The sequence below is a fragment of the Nyctibius grandis genome, chromosome 26, assembly GCF_013368605.1.
Source record: "Nyctibius grandis isolate bNycGra1 chromosome 26, bNycGra1.pri, whole genome shotgun sequence".
NCBI classification, from domain to species: domain Eukaryota; kingdom Metazoa; phylum Chordata; class Aves; order Nyctibiiformes; family Nyctibiidae; genus Nyctibius; species Nyctibius grandis.
Window position 1 is genome coordinate 591,722 of NC_090683.1, and position 11,218 is coordinate 602,939.

The following is an 11,218-nucleotide window of genomic DNA, read 5'->3' on the forward strand; positions in this document are numbered from 1 at the left end:
CTGTCCCAGCCTCCCAGTCAAGTAGGTACCCTTCTCTGTCAGTATTTTTCCATTATTTCTGGGTTGCCTTTATGGCTGCTCCATCACTGGATTTGTTCAGTCCTAGGAAAGAAGGCTCAAGAGGACCTTATTTCTTTCTACAAGAACCTAACAGAGGAGTATGAAGAAAGAAGAACCAAATCTTTTGTTAAAATCAGAGTGAGATACAATAATATAAGTTATTGCTTCAAAAACACTTCTGATCAGTTATCACTGTAAGCTGAAATGACTCCTAGTGGATTCCATATCCTTAAACTTGCCTCTTTTATTCTATTTTCTCTTTCCTCTTTCACGTTTTGTTGCTGAGCACTCAGACCAGCAATTATATTACTTCTATTGCTATTGCAATTGTCGATTGTCACCTTGACAGTTTTTATTTTTTGGTTTTTTTTTTGTAGCAGACAGTATAAGGCAAATATCTGTTCATTTTCCTAATAAGGTTCATACATTATTTGTGAGTTTGTTCAATGATGCTGGCTCATTTTTCTCCTGCCTTGCCTGGTCAGTTAGTTTTGATGCTGCTGATTTTGAAATAAATACATAATAAATTAACTAAAACCACTTTGTTCTGTGTATATTTTATTAAAGCTTGTGGCAAGCAGAACAACATCTTTTTTTTGTCTTTTGAGGAAAATGTTTTTGAATAACTTACAATAATTTAAAGTGAAGAAATAACAGTATGATATAGCTGCTTTCAAGGTTGGCATTTTTTTTCTCCTTACCTTACTGGAAGAAGCCAGGTGTCTAGAAAGCAGTGTACAGTGTCTTTTTGGTTGACCTTGGGTATCTGACACGTCTATCAGATATTACACAGGGGTTATGGGAAATCTTCAACCTTCTGAAGAAGCCGAAATGTTCTGAGTCATATCGATAATCCCACAGACCCAGAAATGTCATTAGGCCCCTAAGTTTAGTCAACTGAATCCAACCTAAGAACACCAATGACAATAACAGGACTTTCAATATCTATCCTACACATAGACACCAACATATGGGTGCCCACTTTGGTCCCTTAACCTACAAATCGTTTTTTTTTTCTGTACTTCATTCCATCACATAGATCAATTTAGCAGTCCAAAGCTAGCAGATATGGTGATAGAATCTCCATGATAGGTTGGACAAGGCCTTAAGCAATCTGACCTAAGTTGGCCATGCTCCAAGTGGGAATGTATCAGTGAACACCAGAGGTCCTTTCCAACCTGATTTGTCATACATAGGACTTACAGAAGAATCAGGTCTTTCTGGAGCAGCAGTTGGAAGCCAAAGGATACATTACGGGTCATTTAAGAGGCACTAGGCAGTCAAGGTAGATAAATTTGTCTCCCCAAGGTAAATAGTTAATGGAGTCTGGAAAGTTACTGAAATGACCATATAAAGACTTTAGTGGGGTGATTCCTTGTCTTTACATGCCATTATGTTCCTATGTACAACCAGAAAATCAATCATCGTGTAGCAGATAATCACTGTGATCATATGCACTGTTAACGTGATGGATCTCACTCTGTCTCTTATGTGGATTTAATAAAATAGCTCTCAAAGCAAAGGAGTTCTCAGAACTTGCCCAAACTGCCAGTTGTTTTGTTTGAGGGCACTGCTTCTCTGATTGTAAGCACTGTAATATTGTTTTTGACTGGGATAGAGTTAGTTTTCTTCATAGTAGCTCATATGGTGCTCTGTTTTGGATTTGTGACCAAACCAGTGTTCACAACACACCAATGTTTTAATTATTGTTGAGCAGTGCTTACACAGTGTCAAGGTCTTTTCTGTTTCTCATGCTGTTCCAACAGCAAGTAAGCTGAGGGTGCAGAGAAAGTTGGGAGGGTACACAACCAGGACAACTGACCCCAACTGACCAAAGGGATATCCCATACCATTTGACATCATGCTCAGCAATAAAAACTGGGGGAAAGAAGAAGGAATAGAATCACAAAATCACAGAATGGTTAAGGGTTGGAAGGGACCTCTGGAGATCATCTAGTCCAACCCCCTGCCAAAGCAGGGTCACCCAGAGCACGTTGCACAGGGTCGAGTCCAGGCGGGTTTTGAATATCTCCAGAGAAGGAGACTCCCCACCCTCCCTGGGCAGCCTGTGCCAGGGCTCTGTCACCCTCAAAGTAAAGAAATTCCTCTTCATATTCAGATGGTACTTCCTGTTTCAGCTTGTGCCCATTGCTCCTTGTCCTGTCACTGTGCACCACTGAGAAGAGTCTGGCCCCCTCCTCTTGACACCCACCCCTAAGGTATTTGTAAGTGTTGATAAGATCCCCCCTCAGTCTTCTCTTCTCCAAGCTGAACAGACCCAGCTCTCTCAGCCTCTCCTCATAAGAGGGATGCTCCAGTCCTCTGATCATCTTTGTAGCCCTTCGCTGGACTCTCTCCAGTAATTCCTTATCTTTCTTGAACTGGGGGGCCCAGAACTGCACACAGTACTCCAGGTGTGGCCTCATCAGGGCCGTGTAGAGGGGCAGGATAACCTCCCTTGACCTGTTGGCCACACTCTTCCTCATGCACCCCAGGATACCATTGGCCTTCCTGGCCACAAGGGCCCATTGCTGGCTCATGGTGAACTTGTTGTCCACCAGAACACCCAGGTCCTTCTCTGCAGAGCTGCTCTCCAGTAGATCAGCCCCCAACCTGTACCGGTGCATGGAGTTATAACTCCCAAGGTGCAGGACTCTACACTTGTCTTTGTTGAACTTCATGAGGTTCCTCTCCGCTCAGCTCTCCAGCCTGTCCAGGTCTCGCTGTTCAGAGTTATGGAGTTTGTCTTCCCAAGTAACTGCTAGGTGTGATGAAGCCCTGCCTTCCTGGAAATGGCTAAACAACTGTTTGTTGATGGGAAATAGTGAATTAATTCCTTATTTTGCTTTGCTTGCACAGGAAGCTTTTGCTTTAGCTATTAAACTGTCTTTATCTCAAGCCATGATTTTTCTCACTTTTACTCTTCCAATTATCTCCCCCATTCCTCTGAGGGGGAAAAGTGAGCAAGCGACTGTGTGGTGCTTAGCTGCTTCATCAGGTTAGCTGTCTAGATGCTATTTCTATCTTGATTTTCCATTTGGAGAGGGCTAAATAGCTGCCACTTAAGAAAACTTAAGAATCCTCATGATACAGGTAAGATGGATATGAGCCATTCTGAACTAGAAGCTGTGGCCTGTTTCCATGTGAGGGTCACAAAGAAACCGTAGGTTTTCTTTTTGTTTAGTTTTGTTGGGTTTGGGGGTTTGTTTTTTTGATGTTTTTTTTTTTTCATTTTCAAAACAAAACAGCTAATTTAAGAAATCCCAGAGTGTTTTCTTAGCAAACCTGGCTACTCAGGCATGATTTTCCTTTGTATGATCCATGCTGGTTGTTCCCAATCACTTTCTTGTCATTTCTGTGCCTAGACAGGGATTACAGGAATATTTGCTCCATAATCTTGCTGGAGAATGAGGTAGTTTCCTGTATTCTCCTTCTTGTCCATGTGGAAAATGGGTGTGAATTTTTTCTTTTTCCACTGATTTGGGAATTCTTCTCATTGATACTATCTTTCAAAGACAATATTGTCCTTTCAAAGACATCTCTTAGCACCCTTGAAAAGAGGTACGAGGGTAATTTGGTTTGCTTATAAGCCTGTTTTTCCAGGTGACAGTGAGGTCATTGGACTTGGCTGCTGTCACCATGCCCCAAGACAGGATATTATCCCTGGCTTATGGTGTAAATGTTGAGTGTAAACAAAGCATGATTGCATAGAACCATTGCTTTTCCCTACCTGAGTGGTCCAGAACATCCCTAATGCTCCTGGGGATGCTGAGGAAGGAAACTGCTACAACATTCCCAAACTTATGCCATAGCCATGTCCTTTACCTGTCTGGACTTCAAAACTAGGGAAGAGCAAAGGAGGATGATGATGTGCAGTCATGGTTTCCCCTGACATTTCTCCCTGTAGCCTTCCATTTACTGCTCTTCCTTTTCTCTTCTCCACCTCTTCTTACCTTCTCTTTCCTGCTCTGTCTCATGGGATGTCAAATCCTTCTACTTGTTCTATGGTGGCATGTCTTTACAGGAAGGGTTTGTTACTCAAGGAGTCACCACATTCAGAGAGGCTGTGTGTAGCTGTCTGGTCCTAGAGAACAGGCTCATCCTCATTTTATCTGTCTTGCACGCTGACTTGTGTGGAGTTGTTAGTTTATGCTAACCATGATGGCCTGAAACACTCCTCAAGAAACCTGAAAGAGAGTTCTTAGAGCTATATGTACTGGCATAGATATCTATACTATACAGAAAATAGGTAACATGAGGCATTTTCTATGGAGTTGAATCACACACTGAGACATGTACTTTGAGTAGTGCCTATAGGATATATTTATATGCCTGCTCAGTCATCCAAGGAAGTGTCCTGTATTGTGACTCTATTGCCTCTAAATAGGATCTAGATAGGTACAGCAAGTTTCATTTTCCTAACAAAGGCATCTATTGCCAGTTTAGACACATTATGACATCTGGGACAATTGAACAGGTTTGGTAGATAAGACACAGGACCTATATGAGATGTTCACCATTCTGGAGCAGCAAATAAGTGGCAAACAAATGGAAGTTAGACGTGTTTTCTCTCCTTAATATTCTACTCTCAAGATAGCTCTTTGGCCTTATACAACTTCCTTATTGTCTAAAAATAAACATTACTCTTAAGATCCTCCCACAAACACAGTTTTAAATGCCTCTAGGAAAAGCGTGAAGGGAGTTATTTTGCAGATGGTTAAGAGCAGCTAGATGAAGGGAGATGCCAGGTTTTTTTCCCAAGAGAGAAATGACATGAATCATGAGACAATCTAGAGCTTTTCAGGTGTAGTCAGGGTTATTTACTGAGAAGGTGGAAATGCAACAAGGGATGTATAAAAGATGAACATGGAAACTCACATACAATTTCATATTTGAGTATGACACAGTGAAGGTCTGATGATGTTCTACACTAACCACTCATCCACCAAGAAGTGGTAAATGAATTAACACGGTAAGTTCTTTCAAGACCAAAAATTAATGAGGAAAGCTGTCTTGTGGTTTTATTGGAAAATAGGAGTGTGAAATGTCATTTTATGTTTCTGCATTTACAACATTTCTGTACATGGTCTTTGCCTTTTCTTAGTTTCCTTCTTTAAGAAAACATTCTGTTTTAAACATAAAAACATCTTTCATTTTCAACTGAGTTATGCAAAGAAAAAAATATTTAATTTCAATTTTTCCCCTTCCCTCATACAACTTATGAGAAAGGAAAAAAAAGGGTAAAAAGACATTATAAACCATTTTCAAGTAACTTAAAAGCCTTTTCTTTTTTATTTTAAAAATAAGTATAAAAATCCAAAAAATGCCCAGTTGAGTTTAATGGCAGTGGAAATTAAAAAAAAAGGAATCATTATTTTGATGATAATAAAATATTGGCCAAAAAAATAACCCCACCACGTTTTGTAGTAAAGATTAGCATATCCTCACGGTGTGGCTTAAATCAGGGTGTCTTGCAGATACCGGCAGTGGAGATCTCCATCTCTCTGTCTTTCCTCCTCAAGCTCAAAATATCCTTTGATCTCATTGTGAGGTTCAGACCTTTATCTGAAAAACATTATTCAGTACTGGCAGCTTCAGCATAATGAAAGATGGGGTGTTGTTTGGGGCTAAAAGTAAAGTGGAAGCAAAAGACAATTTAGATATTTTCTTCCCACATCCTGTACTGATTACAACCAAGCTATCTTCATTAGGACTACTTAAGGGGAAAGGTATTCCCCATGCTGAGCAATAGATAGCTTTGGTTGTTCCTATAGATATGAACATAAAGGGGTTATGTATCTGCTTCTGTAATTCTTGCGAGTGAGTGCGTTGATGCACCTCTAGGTGTAAGCATGAGGGGATGGAACAGAGAGTGGATTCTGCATCCAGATGCATAAACACACTTGTGTTTCTGTGTGATTGCATGTGTGTATATATAACTGCATGCCTGTTTCTCTGAGTGATTGTTTATGTGAGTGGTTTAAATGTGGAAGGGTATTTGGGGGTGTGCTTCTGAATATGTTTATGTATCAGGTTGTAGATTAATATCTAGACCTTCAAATTGAAAAATACTGGTATTTCCCCAAGTCTGTTCAGGTGGCTTATAAAGCTATTTGAACTACAATCAGCCCATCTTTCTTTTATCATTCTACTGTCAATTTCTGAAGATACTAATCTGCAACATCATCACAGTGTGTTAAACTGCTGGATTCATTTTTTCTTCAGATGGAGAATGAGGAAAATCTGAATTTGGGAAACATCACAAGAGTAACTCACTTCATCCTGCTGGGTTTCACTCATCTTGCCCAACTCCAGCGCTTACTCTTTATGGTAGTTCTCTTGGTCTTCATAGTCACTATGACGGAAAACATTCTTATTGTCCTCATTGCAACTGTTGACCCTGCCCTTCATACGCCCATGTACTATTTTCTTAAGAATTTGTCTTTGATGGAGATCTGCTACAGCTTAGATATTGTGCCAAAAATGCTGATAAATTTGTTGTCAGAAAGGAAGACCTCTTCTTTCACAGCGTGTGCTTTGCAATTGAACTTGATTGTACTCTTTATCTCATCTGAGTGTTTCTTGTTAGCGATCATGGCTTATGACCGATACGTAGCCATTTGCCACCCATTACGCTATGCTATCATCATGACCAAAAAGACGTGCAGGCAAATGTCAGCAGTAGCTTGGCTTTCTGGATTCCCTGTAGCAGTTGGGCTCACTGGTTGGCTATTCAGCATGCCTTTCTGCAAGTCAAATGAAGTCAACCATTTCTTCTGTGACATCTCACCTGTACTGAAATTGGTGTGCTCGGATACCAACATATTCGAGCTTCTGGTGTTCATTGCCACTCTGCTTATTATGGTGCTGCCATTTATCCTAATCACCATCTCCTACATCTACATCATCTATACCATTGTGCAGATGCCCATGGCTGAAAGCAGGCAAAGGGTGTTCTCCACATGTGCTGCTCATCTCATGGTTGTTACTCTCTTTTACTGTACAACCTGCTTAATTCATTTACACCCCAAGTCAAGCCTCTCAGCAAATAACAAAAAGCTGGTGTCTCTTTCCTACACAGTCATTACACCCATGCTCAATCCCATCATCTACAGTCTCAGGAACAGTGATGTACGGGAAGCACTACAGAGAGCTTTCAGCAGAAAGATTTTATCAGAAAGACTCAGAACTTTATCATTTTTCCAGTAGCAATTGCAGAAGTTTCAGACGATCTGTAAAGTTAAACACAATTAGTATTGTCTTCAATTAAATGACAGATGAATAAACATCCCAAATCTTGCAAAAGTGTGTCTGCCTATGCGTAAGTCCAGTATGTTTTTATTTATTCAACTTCTTCATAAATTTCCAGATTTTCCAGGTTTTAAAAAACAAAAAACAATCATTATTATTTCCTTTGTAATATTTTTACCACTGTGAAATAAAAAGGCAGGAAAGAAAAAAATAAACATAATCATGTACAGCCTCTTTTGGGATTCTCATCTGCTTCGCAGATGTTATTCTCATAATTTGCAGATGTTAGCTGGGCTGAGTCATCTCCACGAGATAACTCCTACTGAATTTTAACTGCCTAAAATTTGACCTTCAAGTCTAAGTCAATCAAAGAATGATCCCTTTATGAAAAATGGGAAGAAACAGTCACTTCTGGAGGGCAATCCTTCTGTAAGTTATCTGTCAAAGATAAACTGAGGAATCATTCTTTAGGAGTGTCTATTTCTCATCATTGACTTAAGAAAGAAGTCTAATATAGCTATCAGAGATGTTAATTTCTGGTTACAGTAATCCATCCAGAGTGACTGGATTAGATTTAAATATCTAACAGATGAAGTTCACAAACTCAGAATTTTTTGCTTTCTGATTTCTTTGGCAATGGCAAAGAAATCAGAAATGCATTTCCATCATAAAGAAAGTGCACACCAACTTTAAGATACAAAGACATGATTCATACTCATATGTATAAATAGAGACTACATATGTATATAGATTTATACACAAACATGCATACATATGTATATATGTGTATTTTGAGTTTAGGTGCCTACATTTAAACATCTGGTTTCAGACTGAATCCTACCCTACATTAAGCAGGTTGAATTCCTTCAGAAATTTAAATCGGGAATTTATCAGGGCATCAAGCGAGCACAGATGCCATGACCAGCCTCATCCGGGACCTTCATCCTCTGCCCGTAGCTCCAGCAGCTCCACATAAGCTCAGGCCTGGGTGTTCTCCCCCCTACCTCCCCTCCCACTTGCATGAGTTGTGTTGTAAGTAGTCCTGTGCCTAGCCCTGTCACCTGCTCTTCCTGACTTGTTTCTAGGCTTCCTGGATTGACCTTGGACCGGACATCTCACCTTGTGTTTATCAGATGATCACTGGCCTTCAGAGGAACCCGTTAATGTCACTGGCCCTGTTCTGCTCACCTTTTGTGTGTGCTGCAGGACTGCACCCTGTCACTGCCTCTGCCTATGGTTTGGATACCCTTGTCTCCTGAATAGTCCTCTCTCATGGAGAAACATCATTCTTGCTGCTCTCTGTAGCACTGTTATTGTGTTATGCCAAGGAACATGAAAATGAAACATGTAAACACTGAATAACACCTTATTGCAGGTGAGGGTTTTTTTGTTTCCTGTGCCAACCTCTCTGACTTAGAAGTCTAAATCATCACAGATGATTTTTGTACTTAGAAGAAAACAAGGGATTGTAATTCCAAATTTATGTTCAGATTTGAGCATTTTCTAGTCACAATTGAGTTGTCCGATTCCTTTGGACCTCAGCTAGGAATCTAAAATTTATGTTTGCTGGACAGGTTGAATAAAAAAGACTAACCACAGACCTCTGCAACATCATCACCTACCTTTGAGCTAATTATTACTTGCTTTCTTACAGTTAGTGGAGACTAAGCCAATAGAGTCACTGGACTTTCAGGGCAAGAGACACTATGTCTGGAAAGAGACATGTAAACTGAGACGAATCACTGCTAACAGTCTATTTCCAACAAAAAAGGAAGTTTTGAATACTAATTCTGCTGTAAATATCAACTTTGCCAATGTCTTTAGTTAGATAAAATTAATCCTGGAGTCAGTGACAGTTTCACCGGGAGTATGGAAGACTTCAGGAAGACACAATGACTTTCTGACTGTCGATTGTTCTAATTTTATAGTTCCCAGTCACTAGTATGTCGAGATACAAAAACATGACATCCAGGTAGACCAAGCTTCTATTTTAAAAACTTTTAAAGTTTTTCAGCTAGTTTAAGACTTAAGTTGAAAACAACAATTATTGTAAGTTATGTAATACAATTATTTTTTTTTTCTTTTCTTACAAACAGATAATCTCTCAGAGGATCTCTGATCAGAAAAGGCATTTTGTTTAAGATATACGTAGATAATTAGCAGGACATAAGTCTGCCCACTGAACATCTTTAAAAATAGCTGTATATACCCGAAAATAAAGTAAAAGCTGAACACTAAATACCCTTATCTTTGCAAGCTGATAACAGGAGAAATAACTTTGTTATTTGTTACTAGCTACTTGGCCATCTAACATGGTTGCCTGATGCTCAGAAAGTTACAATAAGCTGGAGTAAATCAATATTTGACTCTTACAGGAAGATGATATCTCAAGAAATGGAACTGAAAAGCGCAAGAATATTATATATTTCCATTGCACATAATGAAATCTTTGGTTGAACTTCAAAACAAACACCTGTAACTGAAGAATTTCTGTCACCTGCACAATCACTGCAACTTGGCTTTTCCTAAGCATCACAGAAAGTTAGGTCCCCAATGTTCACTGAGAGTGTGTAGTACCAGGCACAGATTTTTCTTATCTGAAATGAAGGCTGTAAACCAGTTTTCTTTTTTTAAAAAAAAAAAAAAATATTTTTTAACATCTGAATAATAGTTTAAAAGCAGGCTAAAACTTTCTGTTCAAAGTATGGAACTCTGTATGGTACTTCTGATTTTAGACATGTATTTTGTGTGGTCTTGATAACTTCTGAAAGGGGAATGGGTGAATCTTGACCCTGATAGGGAACGTGATGGAGAATAGTCTCACAGACATTAAGTTAGCTGGCATAAATGCCCTCTTGGGAAAACAGGGGTTTTATTTGCAACCTTTCTGGGGAATTTCATATTGATGATTCCTCTTTCTGTGTTAACTAACAAACATACCTGCACTAATATTTTCATTGAATTTACTATAACCATTACAGTCATGAGAAGAGCAAAGCAGGGGAATGAAACAGCTGTTGTAGAATTCATCATCTGGGTTTCCAAAATACTCCAGAAGAAGAGTTTATGCTCTTCTTCATGTTTCTAGTGACCTTCATTACAACTGTATCAGGGAACCTCCTGATCATGGTGCTGGTTGTGACCTTCACAACCCCATGTTCTTTTTCCTGGGGAATCTGCCATTCTTGGAGACCTGTTACACTTCCACCATCCTGCCCAGAATGCTGGCAAGTTTCCTAACAAACAAATATGTTATTTCACTTAATGGTTGTTTTCTGCAGTACTTTTTCTTCACTGGGCTAGCAGGTGCAGAATGTTGCCTCCTGACTGTCATGTCATGACTGGTACGTTGCGATATGCAAACCATTGCATTACACAACCATAATGAATGGCAGGCACTGCCTTGAGTTAGCAGGTGGATCTTGGCTAAATGGGTTCTTGGTTAGTGCCATAGTCACCTCTCTGATGCCACAGCTAACTTTCTGTGGCCCAAATGAAATTCATCATTTCTTCTGTGATTCATGCTGGTGGTAAAGCTCTCCTGCAGTGATACTCACTGGATTGAGCTTGTAACATTCATCTTGGCCTCCCTTTTCTCTTGACACTCATCTCTTATGTGTACATCGGCAACACTGTCCTCAGGATCCCATCCTCCACAGGAAGGCATAAGGCTTTTCCTACCTGTTCTTCCCACCTCACTGTAGTGACACTTTTCTATGGGACCTTGATTGTTGTGTACTTGGTACCAAAATCACACATACTGGGAGGCCTCAACAAAGTGTTCTCTGTCTGCTACACAGTTCTGACTCCACTGGTCAATCCCCTCACCCACGGTTTAAGAAATAACAATGTAAAGAAGGCTTTGAGAACAGCTGTGAACAAACACAGGTTTTTTGATAAGGCATGA

The 11,218-nt window shown here is 39.8% G+C and overlaps 1 protein-coding gene and 1 pseudogene across 1 annotated transcript; both read left to right on the plus strand.

Annotated features, from left to right (window-relative positions):
- The first annotated feature begins 6,285 nt into the window (after window positions 1-6,285).
- On the plus strand, window positions 6,286-7,269 carry LOC137673945 (olfactory receptor 10A7-like). Its single transcript, XM_068419013.1, has one exon. The coding sequence runs from the start codon at window positions 6,286-6,288 to the stop codon at window positions 7,267-7,269; it is 984 nt and encodes a 327-aa protein (XP_068275114.1).
- A 3,108-nt stretch (window positions 7,270-10,377) lies between these two features.
- Window positions 10,378-11,218, plus strand: LOC137673946 (olfactory receptor 11A1-like; annotated as a pseudogene).